The 26394-nt window shown below is 47.8% G+C and overlaps 1 protein-coding gene across 1 annotated transcript in view; it reads left to right on the top strand.

Moving 5' to 3' along the window:
• The first annotated feature begins 1494 nt into the window (after positions 1 to 1494).
• Positions 1495 to 26394, top strand: part of LOC149873569 (ALK tyrosine kinase receptor-like) — a 50227-nt gene continuing 25327 nt past the window's right edge. The window contains exons 1-9 of the mRNA XM_090047220.1: positions 1495 to 2649; positions 3765 to 3873; positions 5514 to 5612; positions 9186 to 9338; positions 11035 to 11133; positions 13194 to 13380; positions 18031 to 18121; positions 24037 to 24101; positions 25023 to 25152. Coding sequence (XP_089903346.1) covers positions 2629 to 2649; positions 3765 to 3873; positions 5514 to 5612; positions 9186 to 9338; positions 11035 to 11133; positions 13194 to 13380; positions 18031 to 18121; positions 24037 to 24101; positions 25023 to 25152 — 954 coding nt within the window. The 5' untranslated portion in view covers positions 1495 to 2628. The remainder of the gene's footprint in view (positions 2650 to 3764; positions 3874 to 5513; positions 5613 to 9185; positions 9339 to 11034; positions 11134 to 13193; positions 13381 to 18030; positions 18122 to 24036; positions 24102 to 25022; positions 25153 to 26394) is intronic.

The following is a 26394-nucleotide window of genomic DNA, read 5'->3' as shown; positions in this document are numbered from 1 at the left end:
TGGCTCAGGAGCAGTTTATTGGGATGGTAGTTAAAACTATCCATTTGTCTGTTTGAAATGAGTTACAGGACTCAGAGGATTCCCTAGTGGATTTTCTCGTGGTAGATGGGGATCCATCTCTGCATTTGGCACTAACCGGTAGTGGAGTGGGGCGGGAACAAACATTTCACGAGACATGAAAGCTTTGTCACTCTGAGGGTATTGCCTACCCTGCAGATGCACCTGACCAAGCTACACTTGGTATTACCAGCCAGAGGTGTAACAGGGCAGCTCTGTGCCATGGGTATCAGTGGTGCATGGGGCAGCACAGGCTGCCATGTTGCCTGTGGCAGTGGCAGTGGCCTACCCTACTTCTTCTAGCACACAAGCTGTGGTAGCACAGAGTTTAATGTGGACTGCAAAACCTGCTGAGGATAGCAGACAACTGTGGATGTGGTTAACCCATGCTGTGTTCCCATGGCTACATTGCTAGTGTTCCTGAGCAGCTGGTTTAAAGCTAGCTTAGCTAGGTTTACATCCACTGCAGTCACATCTTTGCATGCATCAGGAATATGAATTAGACCAGAACTAGCCATACTCTAGTCAGGAGCGAAGCACGCAAGCAGCATGGTCTACTGAATAGGATGCTGGACATGGAAACTTGGGTTTTATTCCTGACTCTGCTACTGTAAGTCATATCAGCCATAAGTGTCTCTATTTCTCCATTTGTACAATGCAGGCGGTATCTTCTGTTGTAAAGCCCACTGAAATATATGGGACAGATCCTGCAGCTGTTGCTCTCTGCTGGGCACTTTTTAAAATTGACTGAATTCACTTCAAAATTATTCAGTTAAAAAAGAAGCAAATGACTTTGGCCAATAGCAATAGCAGAGCCAAGGGTAGGATTCTCCACCAATAGTTTTGTCATTTTTGGTTCATATTAATTTTGCTGGAAGCTGGATTGGATAATTCATATGCAAATATTGAGGAGAAAGCAATGTGAGGCTTTTGTAGCTGATGAGCTTAGTTTAGCATGTACAACAACATGGAGACTCCTGAGGTACAGATGGATATGGAAGGTTTCCACATCTGGTGATACAAGGTGGATGTTACATCTGCATGATTCTATAGGGATACAAGCGTAGGAAGACTTTAACCCCTTTCATTTAGGGATAAAGTTAGGATGATTTTGCTCATATGTTTATAGGACCATACACAGGTAAGTGTTGCACCATAACAACTGATTCCTGCTCCCAGTTGGCAGCTCCCCATCCCCCTTTGAATTAAGTAAAAAGTATGTTTGTCCATCCCCCTAATCTGAACTCGGATTTGCTCTTCTGCCTGCAGACGAACCATGTTATACAGAAAGTTTGCATTGGAGAAAATAATGTGATTGAAGAAGAGATTCGGATGAACAAGAGTGTCAGTGAATGGGCAGGAGGAGGTGGAGGAGGTGGAGGAGCAACTTACATATTTAAGGTATAGGAGCACAACCATTATACTTTATTCTATAAATGTAGTGCATGCTGCTACAGCCTTCGCTATGAAAGCACTCCACTGTTTATTAAGGGTCCCTTCCATCTCATCTTGGAACAACAAAAGTGCTGTCGGCCTGATTCCTGTTCCCATTTGGAGGCTGTAAAGGAGCCTTAAAGTGAACTTTGATCAAACTTATATATACAGTGCATGGCTGTGCATTAAGAGAGAACTTGTTCCCCTCACTGAAATGAGAGGCTATTCACACTTAGAGCTTTGCTAGGACTGTCTTCCAATACAGACAGGGCCACTTCGCTTCACACTGCTCACATGTAAAAGGTTCTCTGCATAACTGTAAGGGCTTATGCTACTTGTTTTAAATGAAAGCCACAATTCTGGAGTCTTATTCCTGCCACAGGCGCAAACCCCACAGCAGTTTTTGCAGCTGTGGAATTGCAGACTATATAGAGCCCTGGCTGTAGCCTTTGAATTCTGCGGTGGAACATTTGGGATCTTTTTCTGTCTGCTGTAGGCACAGCCTATATCCAAAATCCAGTGAGCTGTATCACAGGTCACTCATATTGTGATAAAGGCTGGCTAAGTCTATCAACATGCATTTAAAACCACGGCTTCTGGTGTTCTCAGTATGCTTCAAATCAGCATGCATCGTGTAACAGTAAATCTGCACAATCAAATGTGCCCAGTATGGTATATGTGACTGCTGGCACCACTGTGCTCTACTGCACAGAGCAGCACACCATAGAGCAATGCACTCCATCACAGAAAAACATTACATGCTTTACAAGAGCCATCAGCACTGTGGTGTACAATACATAAGGCTGTTGATTCTGCTGTTTTCCATTACAGTATGTAGTGGGACCAGGATATTCATTAATCTTTAGGAGACAGATACATAAATAATGCAATGGTAATTTGGACTGCTGAGCAGTCCTGGGGGCTTGCTTAGTACATAGCAGTAACTAGCCTGTGGGATGAACTTTTATTTGCATGTCTGACAGCCTAAACCCCAGCTTCATTTCTCAATTAAGATGGAGAATGGAGAGCCAGTTCCCTTGCTAATAGCAGCAGGAGGTGGTGGCAGGGCTTACAGGGCCAAAACAGACACGTTTCATCCAGAAAGGCTGGAGAATGATTCTTCAGTTCCAGGTCTGAATGGAAATTCAGGAGCTGCAGGTAAGGAAGGTTTACTTTGTTCAGAAAATGCTTGCCAGGCAAATGTGAGATTCTCCCAAGCTACAGCCACCATAGGGATGAAATTTCTAGTGGACACTTCATGAAAATTGTGCTGGCAGTCCTCTAGTGCAGCCACTTAACAGCCTTCCCGTGGCTGAAGCAGGCATCAGCTTAATGTACCCACCCCAAAGACACCAAAGACCAAGCAAGCCCTTCCATGAGGGTCAAGGCATTGTTGCTTGAATTGTCTGTAGAACTGGATGGCAAGCAGTTTTCCTGTAGCACAAAAAATGTGTGTGATTTCCACATCAGGACAAAGCTGAGACCTTTCAAAGTCTGTTTGCAGCAAAAATGATTCAGATTAAATCTTCCAAAGCCCTAGTCCCTGCACTCCAGATAAAGATGATTGTGTGGGCATGTCTGCCCAAACCAGTGCAGTGTAGGGCTACCCAGTCTATCTCTGACCAAGAAGCATGGTAAATTGACCCTCATAGAGATCAATGCTCTACTGCCTTTGGCATCTGAGCTACATGAACTGTGCAGTGCATATGTATTCTCTGTTAATTGTCACCCATCTGCCAACCAGAGCTGTACATCCAATGGAGGGCAACAGCACGTTGCACTGTGAGCTGGCTAAGCACTATCATCCAAAACTTTTTTTGGAAGAAAAATGATCTTTGTCATGAAAAATAACATCAATTCTTTAAAAAATGTTCTGGTTTTATGAAAAAATAATTAAATGAAATTTCCTTTTCAAAAACCCAAAAAGCTTGGTGTCTAGTTTCTCTTGAAAAGCAGGAAATGGTCTAAAAAACTCCCCAAATTTTTCATAGACAGTACTTATTTTATGTCCTGGTTTTGTTACCATGTTGTTCTCTTCACAGACAAGTGAAAAAAGGCAGAGAGCCCCCGTGATAAAAAGTCAGGCAGCACATTAGTGGCAGAACTTTGAATAGAACCCAGGAATCCTGATTCCCATCCCCAGCTTTAATGGCACTATATGATGGTCTACCTGCTGCTGCGGGACTTTGAATGAGTATTCACTCTGCTGATGTATATGTTTTCCAGATGTAACAGAAACATAGCTGGGTTGTTTTCTTTCCTCTTAACTGCAGGTGGTGGAGGTGGCTGGAATGATAACACTTCCTTCCTGTGGTCAGGAAAGTCCTTGCTGGAAGGTGCTACTGGAGGAAGATCCTGCCCCCAGGCCACGAAGAAGTGGGGGTGGGAGACAAGAGGGGGTTTCGGAGGGGGTGGAGGGGGGTGCTCCTCAGGTGGAGGAGGCGGAGGATATATAGGTAAAGTGGCTTCCTGTTCAAGGTGTCCCTTCCCCTCCTTTAGTGATCAGAAATTCTCTTATCACTGGTATATATCTATATATGACTGTTGTTTAATAGGATGTTGATGTGTTGCCTCTAGCTCTGTGTGAATATATATGTATTTAGCTTTTTAAGCAAATAGCCAGATGTCAGTTCTTCAGCTGGAATCTTGGCTTTGCAGTCTGGAAATGACACCATCAAGATCCTGCCGTGGTTCTTGAATTGTGATAAAAAGCCAAGCCCTTTCACTCGTGGTTGGGATGGTGAAAAAGTATTAGCCATCAGCTTTGCAGTCATGTTGTCTGCACCTGCCCGTGGGAGCCTTTGCCATGGAGGCTGGCAAGCAGGCTGTACACCTAAGAGAGAGTCAGCATGCAGAGTGGCAATGCAAACTTCCTCTGCCCTATCCTACTGCCAGCATGCCTCATCCCTGGATGGATAACCCCCAGGGGCAAGGCAGGCAGCTCAGTCTCCATCGTCCAGTTCTCGGGCCCTGTGCTTAGACTGCCAACAAGGAGGCCGATTATAATAACTCTGGTGATGGTTTTAGTTTACAATGAACTTAACTGAAGTCACTAATCCATGGCCAGTAGGCCTCAGGGCAGCCAGTGACACCAAGTTACCACTGCACAGCTTGTTTCAAGCTGCAGTGAAAGGCACCACAATCCCTTAATAAGCCCTCCTGGGCAACCCTGCATCTTGAGTCCTTACCCATAGTTAGCGATAACCCAAGTGGCTTGAAATCAAGGCCAGGGTAGACTGAAAACCCTAAAGGGAAGCAGTTAGTCTGAATACCTAGCTTGACCCCATGTACTGTGATGATGATGTTATGCATAACAGTTTTTTTCCCCAACAGAATGCATCACACAGGAGAATGTGTTTTTTTGCATTGTGCTTTTTCTCCTCTGCCAAGGATAATGAAAGGGGACAGCAACCCTCTCTTTATTGTGCATGGCGAGGAGAAGAAGGGGGTCTATGCATGCTACCTGACCTACCCTCTGATTGTCCAAGGCATGCCTGGACATCTCCCATGCAAACTCCTTCTGTCCCCCATTCTTGGTGGACCACCCTAGCCAAAGGTTGAGAAGGAGATGCTGGAGAAAAGATGATTGTTACTCTCTGTGCTGGTGAAGTACACATCCTCATCAGCAACTGTGCAGAACTGGCCCTCAAGCACTGGCATCTTCCAGCCTGCTGGCCAAAAAAATGCACAGGAGGGTCTGACTATTTTACACAGCATCCGAATGGTTAAAGGTGATGTTTGTGCTTAGAGAGCAATGGTCTGCTAGGGACTTGAACTGAAAGATTAATTCTCTTTGTTAAGAGCCACACATGTTATTGAAGTGAAAGACCGGCAGCCCATACCACAATCTACTAAACCTTCCCATCATCCATTAAGCTGCCCAGCTGGATATTTGGACTGAATAATTTCCTTTTCTCATTCGGATGCTTCACACAATGAATGCGCATGCATATTGCAAAAATTAACTGCAGCTTTGTTCTAATGAGCCAGAGTATGTTAAGGTGCCTTCTGATTTGATGTAGGTGGCAATGCGGCAGCGGAGAATGACCCCGAGATGGATGGGGAGGATGGTGTGTCCTTTATTAATCCAATGGGTATCTTATACACCCCGGCACTGAAAGGTATTCATGTTGGTCAGGAGTCTGTTATAGTGAGTTCCCTTTATGTTTCTAGTAGGTTGCATCTGCAAAACACTTTAAGATCCTTAGGAGATGTACCCTAATGTTATTATGAACACAAATGAGGGCTAGATATTGTTTAGGATAGACCAAAGTCTAATAACTAGGACTAATGAGATGAAAGGGAATGAGCAAAAGAAACTTGAGGCTAACTAGGAAGCATTCTCTAGCTGTGACATCTGTTAATCTGGGGGTAGTCTTCCCAAGAGAAGTGGCAGTACAAGCCTCCTCAAAATTGAGTTGCTTAAAACAGAACTGGACAAAACCTTTAAGCATATACTAGAGGAAAAACTCCTACTCTTGTCAAAGTGTGGACTACTTAATCTAAAAGGCCTCTGCCCCCAGCTGCCAGTCTGAGATTTATAGGTTCTGCTTCTGTTGGTGTTGCAAGGTGAGAGTGGACTTATTCAATGTTTATTCGCTGAGCCCATCACCATTAAAACTCCTGACCAGACCCAGGGAGACCGTGGAAAAGAGAAGTGCACTACTTCCCCCATCCTCAGAGATGGAATAAGCTGCATTAGCACAGCCTTCCTAGTCTGGACTCAGTGACTTGATCTTGATTTCCCTTGTGTAGTGGCAGTACAGCTGAATGACGTTATTTTTGGAAATCCATTTATTCATCAAAAATTCAGCAGAAACTATTTGTGAGTTCAAATCAGCATCATCCAACAGTATTGTCCAAAATGAAAAATGACAGATCAGTTTGGAAATGCCAGAACAGGTTCATTTTTGGACCAACTTGTAATAAAAGCAAAGGTAGTTAAAGGGCTAGATTGACCACATACCTGAAGGTTCTCTGTCTTGCTTAATAGCCAGGGTGTCAGATCATGTACCCAGAAGATGGGAAACCCCGAGCCTGTCCCCTCCTTTTGCTGGAGGAAGTTTAAACAGCTTGTTGGGAAGGGTCCTAAATGCAAGGCTAAAGGCTATCCAGGGACAGGTTTGCTGTTCTGTCATGAGTAAATTACTTATATATTCACTGGAGTAGGAACTGAACCCCCCCCCCCCGTGTCCAATTTCCCAGGGGAACACCCCAACCACCAGGGCAGAGTGTTATTCTCCCTCTGGCTCAATGACCATGTAAATACTTTATACAAAGTGGCACTGTGTCAGCAGGAGACACTGAGGGAGGCTGGTGCCAGAATGTCCTGTAGCCCATTAGTTTGAGCATGCTCTTGTGTGGTGAAAGACTAGGAGAGCTCTCCACTCTGAATCAGGCAAGGAACAGAGTGGAAATGAGGTCTCTTACCTCCCAGGTGAGCATCCTGCCCACCAGGGGATAGCCATTTGCTGTCTTTGTCTGTCTCTGTTGCTCTGTCTCTTGTGTTGTCTACACACGCCCTGTGTCTCCGTCTCTTTCTCAGTGCGTTTTTTAAAGAGTTTTCTGCTCCATGGAGGCTCATCAGCAAAAGACACTGAACATACACCTGTCATGGAATCATAGACTCATAGAAGTCGGGTGGGAAGGGACCTTGTAGATCTTCAAGTCCAACCCCCCGCCTGGGCAGGAGAAAAAACTGGGCTCAAATGATCCCAGGAGGCATCAAGCCTCCTCTTAAAGACCCCCAGGGTAGGAGCCAGCACCACTTCCCTCGGAAGCTGGTTCCAGATCCTAGCCGCCCTGACAGTGAAGTAGTTCTTATGGATGTCTAATCTAAACGGCTTATGCCGTTGTTCCTTGTTATGCCAGCGGGCGCTAGGGGAAACAAGGTCTCTCCGAAACCCTTCTGGTCCCCCCTAGTGAGTTTATAGACGGTCGCCAGGTACCCCGTCAGCCTTCTCTTGTGAGGCTGAACAGGTTCAGGTCCCGCAGTCTCTCATTGCAGGGTCTGCCCTGTTGTCCCCGGATCATGCGTGTGGCCCTCCTCTGGACCCTCTCCATGTTGTCCACATCCCTCCTGAAGTGGGGCGCACAGAACTGGACGCAGTACTCCAGCTGTGGCCTGACCAGTGTTGCATAGAGGGGTAGGATCACCTCCTTGGCCCTGCTAGAGATGCATCTGTGGATGCACGACAAGGTGCGGTTAGCCCTGTCCATCATGACCTCGCATTGTTGGCCCATGTTCATCTTGGAGTTAGTAATGACTCCAAGATCCCTTTCTGCCTCCATGCTCTCAAGAAGGGAGTTTCCCATCTTATAAGTGTGCTGCTGGTTACTACTGCCCACGTGCAGCACCCTGCACTTGTCAGTGTTGAAGCGCATCCTGTTTTTGTTAGCTCACCCTTGTAACCTATCCAGGTCTTCCTTCAGTCTTTTCCTCTCTACTAGCATGCTCACCTCACCCCAAATTTTGGTATCCTCAGCGAATTTAAACAGGGTGCTTTTCACCCCGTCGTTCAAATCGCTGATAAAGAAATTGAACAGTGCAGGCCCAAGGACCGAGCCCTGGGAGACTTCACTGCCCACTTCTCCCCAGGTCAAATATGACCCATCCACCACCACTGTCTGAGTGCAACCCTTCAGCCAATCTGCAATCCATCTGACTGTGTAGGCATCAATGCCACAGTCGCCTAGTTTTTTAATGAGGATGGGGTGGGAGACAGTGTCAAAGGCCTTGCTGAAGTCCTTACATACCCTGTAGCCTCATGGCTTGGACACTCTTCTGGGGAGCAGGCATGCGGATTTACATCTCCACAAGGACAGCAGGGAACTGAACCTTATTTCCTATGCGCTGGGTGAATTTCCTGACCTCTGGTTTATTGAGAGAAGGCAAGAAAGCTCCTTCTTCAGGCATGTTCTCCAAACCTGGTCCTTCAGTGCCTTGGCTTTTATTACAAGTGGTTGAGGAAAACAAGGAAGGAAGACTCCATTCAACCCAAAACCTGTTGGTTTTGTTGGGTTGTTTGTTTGTTTTTTGGGACAGGGGAGGACAGAGATGGTGGGAGAGAACTTAACACTCAATAACTTGCACAGCCCAAATGGCAGAAGCCACTAAGCTAGACAAGTCCCGAGACCACTTGCACTTTTATTCCCCTGAGCCCCCAATAACCCCAGGGGGTCTTGCCCCACCAGGGATGGTGGAAAACTGCACCACCATGGCCTTAGCCCACCACACAGCACCCACTCTGCCACCACAGAGGCAGTACAGCCCTGGCGAGACATCTTGCTGCATTGAGAGAATTCACTCAAGCTGGATGTCCACCTTTACACCAGCCTGGCTGATCCTCTGCACTGCAGCCCTGCACTAGCTGCTGCGAAGGGGTCCAAGGCCATCTTAGCAGAGGAGTCTTTTTTTCTAAGTGAAAACTACTAGCTCAGATACTCACTATCTCCTCTTCCCTATTGCAAATCTCAAGATACAGTCAACAAAGAAAGCTGAATGGGAGTCACGATAGCAGGGGACAAAGCAAGCTCCTTCAGGCAGGGGCCGTCCCACTAGCTGTGTATGGCACCTGGCTCTTCTCTGCTTGCACCTTCACCACCCCATCTGGCAGCAGTCTTGTCACAGTCTGGGGAAAGCCTTGGGGCTATCATTACAGTAGTAAACTCAGCTTCTTTCATCCAATCCCTAGTGACAGAGGGGCACGGAGAGGTGGATATTAAGTTACACCTGAACTGCAGTCATTGTGAGCTGGATGAGTGCCGGGTTGATCTGGAGACTCAGAAAGTGATTTGCTTCTGCGAGCCTGGGACAGACTTGGCTGAGGATGGTGTCTCTTGCATAGGTAAGAAGGTGAAGGTGAGACAAGGGTTTTTTGTGGCCTGCTCATGGCTTGCAGAGCTGATTTTGTGGGCATTTCATAGTGGTCACACCCCTCGGTGCTGATTGGCAGAGAGGCCCAGGCAGGATGATTTTGTTTGCTGCCCTTTGTGCCACCCCACCAGCTGGCGCCTTCCCCTCCCAGCTGCAAGGATCACTGGCTCCCACTGGGGAAGCCGGCATTTTATTTTTATTATGGTTTTTTTGTTGATTTCATGGGATTTCACAGACAATCCTGGATTTTGTGGTTTCAGTGATAAATGCTGATTAAGTAGGTCCCTATGCATGATTAAAGCTTTTCTAATTTGCATTGCAAGGTGGCACAAGAGCCCTAGGTAGCCTGTCTTTCAAAGATGATCCTGACAGATCACAATCCCCTTTGCTGTAGGCATTTGCTGCAAAGATACTTGGTCTCTAATGAACCACAGAAGACAGGTTTCAGCCAAAAGATGGTGCTGCAGTGATCAGGGGTCCGCAAGCCAGCACTGGTGCTTTCCTCTGCTGTACATATGGGACATTTAGCAGCCATGAAATGACATTTTGTACTGAGGGACCAAGATGTGTGAGCAGGATGTCTAATGCACATCTTTAAAAACATCTCCTCTGGTTATATTGGCTTTGACTATCCCAGGTCAGAGTGAGAAGGTCCAGTCTGTAATTCACTAAGATTCTCTCCCTTGATCCCAAAACCAACCAGAATTTTCTAATCATCCCTGAGCTCAGGTCTCCGGAGAGCCAGCTGTAAACAATCAGGGGGTTGAGGCGGAGGGGGGGGGGCCTAATCATAAAATGCAGCTTGCGATGGGCAAAATCTACCTGCATAATGAGTGAGGGAGCCCAGCAAGGGAAAAGCAAGAGGAATCCCAGTCTGACATTTATTCGGAGTGCCAAATGCAAAGCAGAGGCAAGCCGGTTGGTATCCATTTGCCCTGTTCACCCTCAGTGCTCCAGTGTGGGGTTTTGCCTTTCTGTATCTGTGTCCAGCAATCTTGACTCAGTAATCGACTCTGAGCCTGGGGTCCCAGACCCTGCTTCCAACTCTGCCACTGACCTGGGAAAGTTGCTAACCCTCTTTTTGTTTCAGTACTGCTATCGGTAAACTGGGGATAATATTACTTCTTTACTGGGGTATGCTGAAAGAGCTTTAATTGACTGATCTGTGATGGGAAGATGCTCCGAAGTGAGCCTGTAGCCATAGAGTATGGTTCTCCATGCAGACCGTCATCTATTTTTCTGCTGCCGGAGATGAGATGCATTTAGTTGATGATATACTGTTGCTCTCCTCCTGTTTTTGCTGTGACTTAGCATTGATGGCAGCCCACAGCAATTTAGCATTCTTCCCCCTGCGCACACCCACCTTCCCCCCCGCTTTCCCCCCATTTTATGGCCTTGTTTTCTCATGGAGCGGGTACACATGTTAATTTCCTGATAGAAAACCATCTGTCTTAATGCCTTGAACTTAATTGAGGAAAGTGAAACAATGAGCCGTTGGAGGTCACAAATCTGGGATTCACTTATGGCAGAGGTACTCCTACAGCACACGAGCGACAGATAGAGCAAATGGAAGGAGGAGCAGAAAAAACATATTGCAAAAAATTGGTGACAATCAAAACAAGCCTTTTAAATCCTTAACTCTCTTTTTTCTCTCATGCATCTTTCAGCAGGCCCAGGAGTTCATCTCCCCCTCTCCTTGGTCTTGTCTGTAGTGACTTCAGCCCTGGTTGCTGCCCTCATTCTGGCTTTTTCAGGGATCATGATAGGTGAGTGTCTCCAAAAATAAAATGTGTTCAGATCAGCAAAAAGTTACAGCATGTGCTACTTCCTACATGAACCACAAACCACTGCATTATAACTCAAGCTTTCAGCTTTATCGGCTTTTAATATGAATTCAGTTGTTTTGGGGTTTTTGACAAAAATGTTTAACCAAAATGATCAATTTTGAAGACATTTTTCCTCACTAAAAGAAAAGTGAAGAAGGAAAGGGTTGGGGTTTTTTTTGTTGAAGCATATATTATAGTTTTTTTTATATTTCAGCAGCTGTCAAGTACGGGTATAAATGGAGAAGCCAGGTACCTTAATCGAAATACTGACAGTCTTCCTCTCTACTAGCTGGTTCCAAGGTCGTTACAGTGACTGACTACAGCAATGTGATATTTCTTATGACTGCATCTTTAAAGAGACGTACTGAATGGTTTGGGGTTGAAAAACATCAGAGCACAACTTCCAACCTCACTGACTTTAATGAGAGCTGTGGGCACAGAACACCTTGAAAGAATTGATCCTCTTACTTTAATGACCCATCATATGGATTTAGGTGTCCAGGTTCGGAAAGCCAAGCTTGAAAAACCTTGGTCTGTATTCCAGTGCTACAAATCATGAGGCAGTAAGATATAGATATTCCAGGCCTTTTTTATAGAATTTCAATTAAGGTTTTATTTTTTTATATGAACGATCCACCTGCCTACATTATGACTCCAAACACATCAGGATTGTGATAGCGTGTGACAGCCAGTGATTGTGTCTAGTCAATCTTTTTTCTCTGGGTGAAATGTTTGAAAAAAACCCAAAGGAAAAATGGCAAATAGTAAATTAGGTTTGTGCAGTTTATTTCAGTTTTGAGAATTTCGGGAGTTATCAGTAGCACACATGCCTGACTTTAGATGTCCTGACAGTGTCCCTTTAAAAAAAGATCTAATTACTTTTCATGGAGCACAAGAATAGTCCCATTTCTTTCTGACCATCCCTATCTTTCCCATCTCAGAGATGAGCTCAGATCTGAGAAATCAAAGCAAGAGCTTTGGTGAAGGGAGAGAACTGAAAAAGCCTGATGATAGGCCATTCAATCCATGTTTCTAGTGCATGTTAACCCCATCTCTTCTCTTGAACAACTTATCTATCAGAGTAGATATGATGTCTATTATGGACAGTCTTTGGGCCCAGTCTGGCTCCCATGGAAATCAGTAGCAAAACTATTATTGATTTAACCCACTCATAATTGGGACTCTGCTTTGGAAACTTCTGTGTTCCGGATCATTTATGTTTTCAAAGTAACTTTAGCAGCCTGACTGTCTGTGGTGAATGATTTATGTGTGAAGCTAGGTGAACTTATTTGAAAACTGATTCTCAGAGCTCCCCACCCCCTAAATTCAAACCCTGTCTGAGGTTTAGAAACATTTGATTACATGAGTGGATTTATTGTAAACACTTTCTTTTCACTCCCTCCTGATTCCCTTCCTATTTTTGTCCAGAACTAGGGGATCAAGAGGGAGTCTTATAAAATGATGTCCTTTTATTAACACAGCCTCACTCTGGAGGGAAGCTTTGCTTTACTTAGAATATCATTCTCAACATTGTGACAATGGGATGCAGTGGAACTATTCAGGACTTCTTCTTGAAATAGGGATGGTGTGTTTAAGCAGAAACCCTGCATGTGAACACCTTTGAGCTTGGGGGAAGTTGGATCTAGATCTACACATTGAAGTTCAGGCTCATCTCTGATCAAACAGGTTTGTTTTGTATCAGAGAGGTAACTATAGGTGTATTTCACCCTGTCCTTCAAACCAAGAAGCACTGGAAGTCTTATGCTTGAGCCAGTTCTGAGCCTGATTTCTGAACCAAATGAGATCAAATAAATTCCAATTTCCTGCATGTACTTAGTCAAAGGAGAGAAACCTGCCAAAAGCCTCGACTTTTTCAATTCACTGGATTTTGAAGACTCTACTGAATTCATAACACATACATTCTGCACTGGCAGGGAGAGGGATTACCTTCATGTTCAAAGAGCAATCTGTGCCACTGATTCATTCTACTCTATTTCTAGTGTATCGCCGGAAGCACCAGGAGCTGCAAGCCATGCAAATGGAATTACAGAGTCCTGAATACAAACTCAGCAAACTGCGTACCTCCACCATTATGACAGACTACAATCCCAACTATTGTTTTGCAGGCAAGACTACCTCCATCAGTGACCTCAAAGAGGTGCCTCGGAAAAATATCTCCCTCATAAGGTAAACTCATCCACTTGCTTTCCCCATGCTTCATGTCATGCACCCAAATACACTATCTCTTACAGTACATGCACTTTCTCTCACATGCACAGAAGCACCCACTCATTCTTATATCAATCCCTATTTTCAAGCACACAAAAGCATGATGGCAATTAGGGAGGTATTCCAGGGTTACTACATGACCATTGTAGGGCTAGACTTTGGCTGAATTATTTTATCCTTTCACAGGTGCAACCTTCATCTTCTGCTTTGTCAGAGAATTCAGCTGTTATAAAGCCCAGCGAGTCCAGCACCTTCCCTCTAGGCTCTTGATTACCCCTATGGAATGGCTCCTTTGCAGTTGGTATAGTAAAAGATGTCATCCATAGAAATTTTTGCTTCTCGTCTGTTTTATGCCAGATAGTAAATGAGGAAATACAGGGAGGCATGAAGCTTGCAGAAGGTTCTTTAAAAGTGACTGACTGAATTTCTGGCAATGAGAGTGACATCAGCAATGGCAACAGCACCAGTGGGTGATGAGAGGCCAGGCCATAGAGTTAGGACTAGAGAAGCCAGCAACAGGGAAGGCCACATACCATATTCTACATGGTCTGTGGGAGTTTGGGATGGCAACAGGACAGGTCTCAGAAAGACATGCCCCTACTCACCAACCAGAGGCTATGTATGCCGCTACATTTATGTCATGTTGTCTCATGTATGAAGCCAAGAAGAAAAGACTCAGAAGCAGGAGAGCTTGGGCTAGTCAGGAGTTTTTATTTTGAAGATGAAGTCCACAGCATCCAAACCATTCCACATTACATTGCGGGCTCCAGTATCTAACTGGATTTCTGATGGAGCAGAGTAGTGCTCTGCTATCGTGCCTAATATGCCCTCAGCTCACCAAGCAGCAGTTAGGACTTCCTGATACAATATAGAGTGTTTTGATGTTGTCTTTGGGGTGTGAGAGGATTACTGAATGTGACTCAAGCCACAGAGTAAAGGAGACAGCTAGGAATTGATGGGGAGAAGAGGAGATTATGAGCCGTGGAGATCTGTTTTATATCCCTATTTCACAAAGGGTGGGTCAGCACTGCAGAGAACAATGTTTCAGGCTGACATTATCTGCAGTAATTTATAGCTGCAGTCAAGCTGTGGGTGATTTGACTGCATTGTGGCTCCACTACCTAGACTGTGGTCTGACAAACAGAGAAAGCAACACTGTTTCCCCTGGCCAGGAGTAAAACCGCTGGTACAGCATGTGGACTTCCCACATAGCCCTCATGGAATGTGCCTTAACTTTGTCTTTGAAGGACCACCACTAAGGGCTCAGTGTTCATGGCATCCCTGCTGAGAGTGTCCACAGCAAGGCTAATGAGAAGTGAGAGGCGGTTGTCATTTCTTTGAAACACAGACCACCCAACAGCCAGAAGACTGGCCAGTGGTCTAGACCAGGTTCAAACTAGTCCCAAGTTTGACAGGAATGGCTCTGCTTCCTGTTATGGAAGAGCCCATACAGTAAGTGTACTCTGGATCAGTGTTGAAGGACAGAAGCATCAGCAGGAGATTTGCACTGCTGGAGCTTAACGTGTATCCATCTGTGAACAAAAGGGGATTCCCTTATATTGCTTGACTATGTCACTGTACTAGAAACCTGAGTCCACAACATGATGTGGCTATTACTGCACAGAACATTTTAAAGTTAATTGCCTGAAGGCCAGAATAGTCAGTGACACAAGATTATATGTGAAGCACACAGGAGAGAATCTGTGTTAACAGGATGTATGATTTCTTTTCTTTCTGTATTCTTCTGTCAGGAGCCTTAAAGCCTTCTTTTGTAATATATTACCATCTAAAGCAGGAAGTTTCAACCTTCTTCAGTCATTGTACCCCCAGGCGGTCAGACACAAAGCAGTGTACCCCTGGCCACTGAGTGCTGGGGGGGGAGGTAGTGCATGACCGGATGGGCGGTAACTGCCGCACGCAAGCTTCCCTCACCTCCTATGTCTGGGCGGGCAGCGCCTGCATGGCAGCACAGGACAGTGTGTGGCGGCGCTCCATCCCTGTCTCCCTGCATGTACCCCTTAGGGCCGTCTCAAGTACCCCCGGGGATACGCGTACCCCTGGTTGACAACCCTTGATCTAAAGTATCCAGGCTGTGTGTTTGCATAACACTTTTCATGCAGGGAGTAGAGCAAGGGCTGGCAAAATATGGCCTGCGAGCTGTATCTGGCCTACCAACCACTTTCATCCAGCCCTTGGGGCCCAACATATTGTGCCATGCCCAACCCTTCTGCTCACAGGGGTGAGAGCGAGGCACACAGCCCCAAAAATATACCCTGTTGCCTCACTCTCACCCTCATGAGCAGAAGGGCCCGGCTGGCCAGCGTGCAATTTCCTTGTGGGGCTGCTGCTGCCACAGCCCCTGGGACCTGCTTGCTTCCCTGGTGTGCTGGCTCCAGGCAGCAGGGAGGGAAGCAGCGGGGGCAGGGCTGCAACTGGGAGGGAGCACGGAGCATGGGGCTGGGGGCAGCATGAACCCTAAGCCCAGGGGGATGGGGCAGCAGCAGCACAGAGCTGGGGTGGGAAGCATGTGGGTATGAGGAAAAGTGGGGGGAGTGGGGACCCCCCACCCCTCTGGTGCACAGCCCCAGCCGGCAGTGGTAGCAGCAGCAGGCAAGGTGCTCAGAGCACAGGCGCCTGGTAGGGCACAGCTCTGGCCAGCACTGCACAGCACAGTGAGGGGTGCAGCCTCTGCGCAGCTGCCTGTATCACCAGTGCTCCCTGCCACTCACGTGCAGCCCCTGCACTCTTGCAGCAGGGAGGCAAGCCCCACATGCTGGAGCCAGGTGTCTTTCCTGCTGGGGCTGCACAGCACCAGAGAAAAACTTCAGGCTCTGGAGCTAGCTGCCTTCCCTGCCTGGGGCTTTCCTGCCCTGCTGCACAGTCCCTGCAGGGAAGACAGCTGGCTCCAGCACCTGAGGCTTCTCTCCAGTGCTGCACAGCCCCAGCAAGGAGGGCACCTGACTCCAGCACATGGGGCTTCCCTCCCTGCTGGGTGAGTACAGGGGCTGCATGTGAGTGGAGGGAAGCACCAGTGATACAGGCAGCCACACAAAGGCTGCACCCCTTGCTGCAATGTGCAGCACTGGCCAGAGCCGTGCCCTGCTTGGCACTTGTGTCCTGCATGCCCCACCTGCTGTTGCATCATGAGGGTAGTGTGAAGGGGTCCCCACACCCCCCAACATCCCTCACACCCACACCCTGCCCCCATAACCACCCACATATACGCAACCCCCCAACATACCCTATGATCCACACACACAGCCACACCCCCTTACAACCGCCATACCCCACCATACACACCCACCATACACACACACACCACAAATGTACACACCACATATACGGCATGCACATACCTCCCACACACAGACCACACATACCATATGCAAACCACTCACACACCACACGCAAACACACTCTGCCCACAATATACAAAACTAAGAATTGATTTTGAGTTATTATGCAATCACTTCTATATACAGAATGCAAACACAAATCATAATAAAATACTTTTTGTAATAAAATTAAAATATGTTATAGTAGATGTTTGACTTTTCGTGTATGACTTGTTTTTTTTCTGGTTCCAAGATAGTAATCCCCTATTCCCAAAAGGAGGCAAGGGGAAGGACTCCCATTGGCAAAGGCCAGGGGTTAGGGGATGGGACTTCCAGACCGAAGATGGTGACCAGGGGGTGGGGCAACTGTCAAAGGGCAGGGCTACCCATGCGGCCCTCCACAGCTCACCAAAATTCATTAAGCAGCCCTCACAACAGATAATTTTCTGCCCCATGGAGTAGAGTGTTTTACATACCATTGTTATCCCCATTTTATTGATGGGGGAACTTGAGGCTCAGGGTGGTTCAGTGATTCACCCAGTTACAAAATGAGTCATGGCTAGAACCAGGTCAGCATTCAAGTCTTTGGATGTAGATCAGAATCATAGCATCGTAGGGCTGGAAGAAACTGGAGGGGTAAGTGGGGCAGGTAGTTCAACCTACTGCACAGCTTCAAGACTGATTTTTCCGCTGCACCGTATAACCTCTTGTTCACTTTCTTGAATGCATTAAGAACTATTAATTGTGTGGCTGTAACCCAAAAAGTCCATCTCCAATAGGCCCACATTTATTAGCCCAATGTTATGTTATGCAGCTCATAGATACATTGCCACTAATAGCCAACACTCTGGTACTTTGTGTGTTACATATTAATGCCAACTTTAACTTAGTAGATTGGCTTCAGTGGGTAAGGATCCATGAATTGTTACTTTTGAGAGCAACTGCCCCTCGCAATTAAATACATTGTGGGTTAAGGAAGGACTAGATCAAGATCATAAACCAAGTTCTGGTTCCATATGTGGCTGTAATCCCACAAAGCCAGTGGAAACATACTCTTGAAGGAACTCAGTGAGTTTCTTCCTGAAAACCTCCAATGAAGGAGATTCTACAACTTTGCTAGGCAGCTTTTTCCCTTGTCCTATTATACTTACAGTTGGGAATTTTTTTCTGAGATTTCTTGTTGTTGACACAGGTATGAATGAGCATATTCGATCACTGTGTTGCAATGTGCCTGCTCTGCATTAAAATATCTTTGTCTTCCTGGTTTGTCCAGGGGTTTGGGCCATGGAGCCTTTGGCGAGGTATATGAAGGCCAAGTGATTGGGATGCCCAGCGACCCTAGTCCCTTGCAGGTGGCTGTGAAAGTAAGTGGCAGGTGAAAAATCATGGTGGTAACATTTTGCCCACTGTTTATCCATGGGTGTCAAGGTATTATAAACACAGTTGAGTTTCCCAACACGCTGGAAGAGAGGGGTGTGTTATCCCTGTTTTGGAGATGGAAGCCAAAAGTGAGTGGCATGATTTCACCAGGGTCATTTAGACTGGATAATAATACCTCACTCTTCCACAGAGCTTTCCCTCCAGATATGTAAAGATCCATTGCAATTGGTAGTAAATGTCATTGTCCTCACTGCTGCAGTGAGAAAAACTTGGGCACAGAAAGGTACCAGAAGTAGTCTAGCTGAGGTAAGGTAGGGCCCTTTCTCAGCAGGGTATATCTGTCTGCTCTGGGCTGCCACAGATACCTAAGGTAGCTCGGATAGTTCTCTTCCACACCCCGATCTTCAGTATTGACACCACCACTGTCCCTGCCTTAGTCATGAAATATGTTGCCTTCTTCTCAGTCCTTTGTCCGAACCACCAAGTCTGCTTTCCTCCTTTACATAGATTCATAGATTCATAGATGCTAGGGTCGGAAGGGACCTCAATAGATCATCGAGTCCGACCCCCTGCATAAGCAGGAAAGAGTGCTGGGCCTACATTACCCCAGCTAGATACACATCCAACCTTCTCTTGAATACCCCCAGGGTAGGGGAGAGCACCACCTCCCTTGGGAGCCCGTTCCAGAGCTTGGCCACTCGAACTGTGAAGAAGTTCCTCCTAATATCTAATCTAAATCTGCTCTCCTCCAGCTTGTGGCCATTATTTCTTGTAACCCCCAGGGGCGCCTTGGTGAATAAATACTCACCAATTCCCTTCTGTGCCCCCCTGACGAACTTATAGGCAGCCACCAGGTCGCCTCTCAACCTTCTCTTGCGGAGGCTGAAAAGGTCCAGTTTCTCTAATCTCTCCTCATAGGGCTTGGCCTGCAGGCCCTTAACCATACGAGTGGCCCTTCTCTGGACCCTCTCCAGGTTATCCGCATCTTTCTTGAAGTGCGGCGCCCAGAATTGCACGCAGTACTCCAGCTGCGGTCTGACCAGCGCCCGATAGAGGGGAAGTATCACCTCCTTGGACTTATTTGTCATGCATCTGCTGATGCACGATAAAGTGCCATTGGCTTTTCTGATGGTTTCATCACACTGCCGACTCATGTTCATCTTGGAGTCTACTAGGACTCCAAGATCCCTTTCCACTTCCGTGCCACCCAGCAGGTCATTTCCTAGGCTGTAGGTGTGCTGGACATTTTTCCTCCCTAGATGCAGCACTTTGCATTTCTCCTTGTTGAACTGCATTCTGTTGTTTTCTGCCCACTTGTCTAACCTGTCCAGGTCTGCTTGCAGCTGCTCCCTGCCCTCCGGCGTGTCCACTTCGCCCCATAGCTTAGTGTCATCTGCAAACTTGGACAGAGTACATTTCACCCCCTCGTCCAAGTCGCTGATGAAGACATTAAAGAGTATCGGTCCAAGCACCGAGCCCTGCGGGACCCCACTGCCCACACTCTTCCAGGTCGAAACCGACCCATCCACCACAACTCTCTGGGTGCGACCCTCCAGCCAATTCTCCACCCACCGGACTGTGCAGTCATCCAAGTCACAGCCCCTTAACTTGTTCACCAGTATGGGGTGGGATACCGTGTCAAAGGCCTTCCTGAAGTCCAAGTATACGACATCCACCCCTCCTCCTGCGTCGAGGCATTTTGTGACCTGGTCATAAAAAGAGACTAGATTGGTCAGGCACGATCTACCTGCCACGAACCCGTGCTGGTTTCCCCTCAGCATAATTTGTCCTGCCAGGCTCTCACAAATGTGAGCCTTGATGATTTTCTCAAAGATTTTGCCAAGGATGGAGGTGAGACTGACTGGCCTATAGTTGCCCGGGTCCTCCTTCCTCCCCTTCTTGAAAATGGGAACCACATTGGCCCTTTTCCAGTCCTCCGGGACTTGACCCGTGCGCCACGAGCGTTCAAATATTCCCGCCAGTGGCTCTGCAATGATGTCGGCCAGTGCCTTCAGTACCCTCGGATGGAGGTCATCCGGGCCTGCCGACTTAAAGGCATCCAGTTCCTCCAAGTGACCCTGCACCACCTCAGGGTCCACGCATGGAAGTCTGGTGCCTTGCTGCTGCCTCCCTACACTCCCAGTGAGAGACTTGTCATGCCTCTCGCTTAGGAACACTGAGGCGAAGAACTCGTTGAGGAGTTCAGCCTTGTCCCCTCTGTCCGTCACCAATTGTTTCTGCCCATTTAGCAGGGGTCCTATTCCTCCCTGGGCCTTCCTTTTACTCCCTATATATCTAAAAAACAATTTCTTATTGTCTTTTACTTGGGTTGCCATCCTCAGCTCCATGGTAGCTTTGGCCTGTCTAACTGCCTCCCTACAAGCACGAGCAGAAGAGGTATATTCCTCTTTGGTGATCTCTCCCTGTTTCCACTTTTTATGTGCTCCCCTTTTGGCCCTTAGTCTGCCCTGGATTTCTCTGGTCAGCCAGGGAAGCCTCCTGGCCCCTTTCCCTCTTTTACCTCGCACGGGGATCATCTCGCTTTGTGCGAGAAGGATAGCTTCCTTAAGGCACAGCCACCCTTCTTGGGCTCCCATCGTTTCAAAACTACTACTCTGCAGTGCATCCTTCACTAATCGCCTGAGTTTGCTGAAATCAGCTTTCCTAAAGTCCAGCACGTTCACCCTACTGGTTACCTTACCCACTCGACGCCTTATGTTGAATTGTACTTTTAGGTGATCACTGTCCCCCAGATGGCTACCGATCTGTAGGTCCCCTACTATGTCATCCCCCGTTGCCAATACCAGATCCAGTAAGGCATTCCCCCTAGTGGGACCATGTACCTCCTGCGTCAGGTGGAGGTCCTGTACACAGGTTAGAAACCTGCGTGAGCGGTGGGACTTTGCTGTCTGTGTCTCCCAGCAGATGTCCGGGTAGTTTAGGTCCCCCATGACCACCGCCTCTTTAGCTTTTATGGTCTCTGAGAGTTGCCTCAGGAGCCCCAAATCTATTTCTTCCCCTTGATGTGGGGGTCTGTAGCAGACCCCTACCACCAAATCCTTTTCTCCTTGCCCCCCATGTAGCCTAACCCACAGTCCTTCTACTTCCTCATCCTTTGATTCTGTCTTGATGAGGGTTGATGTATATTGCTCCTTAACATAGAGCGCAACCCCTCCCCCACTTTTCCCCACCCTGTCCTTTCTGTACAATCTATAGCCCTCAATATGTACCGCCCAGTCGTGGGATGGATCCCACCAGGTTTCCGTCAGCCCCACTAAGTCGTAGTCGTTTAGTGCAACCAGGAGCGCTAGTTCATCCTGCTTGTTCCCCATGCTCCTAGCATTAGTATATAGGCACTTGAGCCCTGTGACTGGTGCTTTTGCTACCCCCTCGCTCCAAGTCCTAAAGGGCTTTTTGTCTCTAACCTTCCCGTTCCTTACCTGTGCCGTATTGCTGTCCACCCCCTGCCTTTCACGTTCCCAAAGCTCTCTTTCTTCAGGCTGGGCTGTCCTTGTGGGTGCCACCTGGTTTGGTGGTCCACAGCCTCCCCCACCCTCATCTTCCCCTCCCCCCGACGAGCCTAGTTTAAAGCCCGCCGGAGGAGATCCGCCAACCTGGAAGAAAACACACGCTTACCTTTGGGGGACAGGTGAAGCCCATCCCAGCTGAGCATGTCCCTCGTTGTAATGTGTGGGTCATTGTCCAGGAAGCCGAAGCCTGCCTCGAGACACCACTGCCGAAGCCGCCAGTTGGTCTCTCGGATGCAGTTCTCATGCCGTCTTCCACGTCCGTTCACTGGTAGGATGGAAGAGAATACCACCTGTGCACCGAATTCCCTCAGCACGCTGCCGAGAGCCTGGTAGTCCGCCATCAGGTGATCGGGGGTTCTCCTGGCCGCATCATTAGTACCCACATGGACAAGGACCATGGGGTAGTAATCGGTGGGCTTGATCCTGGCCTGGATTACCTCCGTCACATCCCGAATCTTAGCTCCAGGCAGGCAGTAGACCTCTCGTGCTGAAGGGTCCTGGCGACAAATGGGCCCTTCCGCACCTCTCAGGATGGAATCGCCTATGACGAGCACGCGTCTCCTCCTCTTCTGGGTCCTCTCGGATCTCTTGATCTGTTTGGAATGTGAAGAATGTGGCGTTTCTTCCTGCCCAAGGGTTTCCTCCTCCCTTTCCAGCTCCTGCAGAGTCGCCAAGGCCTCGTACCTGTTCTCCAGTCGGACTGGAGAAGCTTGTACCTGCTCGCTGCGAGCCGCTCCGGTCCTGGCTGTGACCGTCTGCCACTCTGCCGTGGAGGTCCTTCCCTGGGCTGCTTCTTCCTTGGGTGCCTGGTCCTGCAGGGAAAGGAAATAACTGTCAATTTCCTCCTCCGCCTCCCTGATCCCCCTCAGCCTGCTAACCTCCTCCCGGAGCTCCCTCACCTGTGCCTCCAGAGCCCTAAGCCGGGCACCTGCCGGACAGGTGTGGGGGCTCCCAATCTCTGCCCCCCCCGGCCCTGCTGGGGATCCCCCGCAAGCCGGGAGGTAGGGGGACATCAGCTCCCCCATGGGCTCAGTCTGGGTGGAGGCCTCAGACCAGCCCCGGTTAGCCTTGTCCCCCTGGGCAGAGGCCCTAGCAGCACTCCTCGTAGACACCATTCTAAGCTGCTGTTTGTAGACCTGTGTGGTGTCTACGTCCTACCCGTACAGGAGTCCCACTCCTGGCCCTCCCACCCCGCCCACCGGCGCGAACGCCTGCGCAAACGCCGGCGCGCTCTTACAGCTCTGTTCGCGCTGCGCGGCTCGGGTGCAGTAGGCACCAAGTTCATCCATAATAAGATTCTTTTTTATTTTTGGTCAAGAAATTAATCGAACTTAGTTGACCTTACTCACATAGGAAATTCCATGACACAGCCCTTTTTTCCACATGATGGGTTTGCCTCTATTGTCAAGTGTCACCTGTCTAATGTTCCTGTAAGCAAAGCTGACTTGCATACAGCTGAGAAAGATGAGCCCTGAGAATCAGGAGGTACTTGAAGGCCCTGGGTAGCTGATTCCATGACCATCAAGCTGTTAAAATGTATAAAAAGCTGTTAATGAGCTGTGGTGATTTGCATCTTGTCTGTGTGGGAAGCCAACCTTCTGTGTTTTTGTGTTAATGATGAGCTGATCTGTGGAGGTAGTGATGGGCATCTATGTCTTCTCCATCCTAGCTCAGCCCAGTGGTGGCCCACATGCACACGGCAATGGGTGGTTGTCTCCTCTTCTTTGCCCTCTTTCTTCCAGGGCTCATTTCTACCTCTGTGAGAACCCACTATATCCCCTCTCATCTGCTCTCTGAACTCTATCCCCACCCTGAAGTCATTACTGCATAGCCATCATCTGCTCACCAGAGAAGGCTGAACAAACATCCCCTTCAGTCCCAGCCACCATCATTCTTCTCACTTTGAAGGAAGAGAATTCAGTACTGAGAGGCTTCCTGTCCATTATAATGTTAGTGCTTAAGGGGTTAGACCTTCTGAGGAAACCTTCGGCTGGTGAACAGATGCTTATTTCCAGCACAATGGCTGCAGAATGCAGTGGTCAGGAAGAAATCTGTCCTCACCTTGAATCATGCTCTACCCAGTGGAGTCTGATGCCCACCCCCAGTGCATGATGCATCACCCAATTAATTGTTTGCACTTACGGCTGTTTCTCTGAAGTATCTCAGTACAGGGTGCTGCTGGAAGAACAGTTGGCTAATAACAAATCCCCTGTGCCTGTCAACAGGTTTCACAACCCAGTCTAGCAACAGCAATATGCTTAGTTTGGTTTGGAGGCATGGATCACAACAGATTGTGTTAGTGCTTTCAGTGGAAGATAGGTCCTACAGTAACCCTCCCCCTCACCTCTCTTTTGTACTTTTTTCTCCAGACATTGCCAGAGGTGTGCTCGGAGCAAGATGAGCTGGATTTCCTCATGGAAGCTTTAATTATTAGGTGTGTGAATAAAACCAAGAGTTTGTGTAGGCAGAGGGCATGATGGTGCCCATGAAAGAATGAAAAGTATAATGTGGGACAGTGTCAGTACAATATACTTGCTGAGTGTGCTTATCCCTTACAGAGCTCAGTGTTTCACAGTGGTATGTGGCATTATTCCCCTTTTTAGGGTTTGATTTGTTTTTATTACTGATGATAAAATTGAGACACAGAAACGTAAAGGGCAGAAGATTTCACTGATTTTAAGTGCCTCAGATTTAGTGTGCCTAGATTCAAACACTCATAGCACAGCTTTCAAACATCATTGCTGCTCCCACTGACTTCACTTAGATCTTGGCACATGAGAAAAATCAAACCCTATGTTTCTTAGGTTGGACAACCAAAATCAGTACATGAACCTGACAATATTGCCCTCCAGAGCCCACGAAGTGAGTCAGTTGCATAGTCACAAAACCCAGAGGGCCAAATTTCAATTCCACAGAGACCTGAAAGCATGAAAAGGCCTTAAAAAGAATTAGGACCTGTGAGAATTTCCTCTGCATAAGTAAGTTCCCATGTCAACATTCAACATTGTGTGTCACTCCTGCTCCCAGCCCCAGGCATGGAGGATGGGGAGCTGGGAGAGAGGTACTGAAGAAAGGGTAAAGAGTGTACCCTGCCTGTTGTCGGCATCCAAGGGTCCCTAGACTGTGCCAGCTCCCAAATGGACCCAAAACATGAGGACCACAAAGGTGATAGAAAGCCTCCCTCTCCAGCCTTTACTCCCACACCAACACAAAGACAACGTAATAGAAAATCAAGGCTGCTGCCTGTAGTCCCAGTGTTGGCCATGGGATCTGCCAGTGGTGATACAGTTACAGGTCATGGCTAATGTAACTCTGTTCAAAGCTGTTCTCTAGTTTAGTGTCTCTGTCTCTGCAGCAAGTTCAACCACCAGAACATTGTGCGCTGTATTGGGGTGAGCTTGCAGGCACTGCCTCGCTTCATCCTGCTGGAGCTCATGGCTGGAGGGGACCTGAAATCCTTCCTAAGGGAGACACGGCCCAGACCGGTAAGCAGTTGGGAGAGGGAGGGAAGTGGACCTCATTTCTCTCTGCTAGTATTGCAGCCTCTTTTTTCTCCTCCCAGCTAGCCCATCTTTTTCTAACCATTCTGTTTTACCATTCTCCACAGCTTATTCGCCAAGAGATTTCCAATTATTAGAAATAGCTACTAGACCAAAAAAAAAGGTCACATCAAGAATATTCCTGCCTGACTTCTTAATTACTAAGAAGACCCCAGATACTGGAGCAAGTGCTGCTGCCTCCACACTATGATAACCCATCTATTTAATGAGTGACTGGAGGTTTTAGAGCAGTACTTCACCACCTGTGGTCAGTCCACAGACCACATGCATGCTGCAGATCACTTGCTGGTGGCCTGCAGGAGGATGGCTGGTCACATAGGGTGGGATATTCCTCCTGGTTGCCAGCTGCTTCTACCAATCTGAACGTTCCCTGGGGACTAAGAAAAGGTGGCACAGTTGATACTCCTAAAGCCCACTGCTAAATAGGGGGAGGAGAACAGAAGCCACCCTCAGGAACTTCAGCCATCAGGACATTCAGAGGTACCAAACAGCTCCAGGAGAGACTCATGCAGGGAAGATGGGGACAAAGCAAATCAGATAATAGGTTGGTGGCGGGAGTCAAGGGAAAAAAAAGCCAGGTAACAGAGCAGAGGAGGAGGGAAGCCTGACCACAGGGAGGAACAGTACAGCTGGGAGGAGAGGGGGGAGGTAAGCAAAGAGTGTGGTTTGATTTTGCTTTCTTTTTTTTTTTCAAAGTGCCTAACATTTATCATGTGACAGCCCCTTGCTAAAGTTGCCAGTTCCAATACAGCCTGGGAGGAACTGAAAAGCAATGGTGGCAGGGTTTGTATTCTAGTTGTGCCTCAAAACTGCAGTCATAGGGTAGGACCCTATTGTACAGGCTGCTGTACACACACAGATAGTCCCTCTCCCAAAGAGTTTACAGTTTAAAGGCTTTGTCATACTTTTACATTTAGGATGTGTTAACTGCACTTAAAATGCCAACGTCTACATGTTCAAGCAGTAAAACACATGCTAAATGTCAACACCTCATAGCAAAGTTAGGACTTTTCTGCCAAGGAGTATCTTCGGATGGCTTTAACACGTGTTCTTCTGTTGTGGAACTGCTCCATAGAGATAATATGAGCAGTCCTCACTGGCTCCAGTGAGGTGCAGGGACTGCGGCCAACAAGGAGCTGTTTGTCAACCACAAAACTGTCTCCGGCC

This window comes from Crocodylus siamensis, chromosome 1 (assembly GCF_052110815.1).
Source record: "Crocodylus siamensis isolate JL-2025a chromosome 1, ASM5211081v1, whole genome shotgun sequence".
Taxonomy (NCBI): domain Eukaryota; kingdom Metazoa; phylum Chordata; order Crocodylia; family Crocodylidae; genus Crocodylus; species Crocodylus siamensis.
Note: the sequence above shows the minus strand (reverse complement) of the source record. Positions and strands in the feature narration are given on the sequence as shown.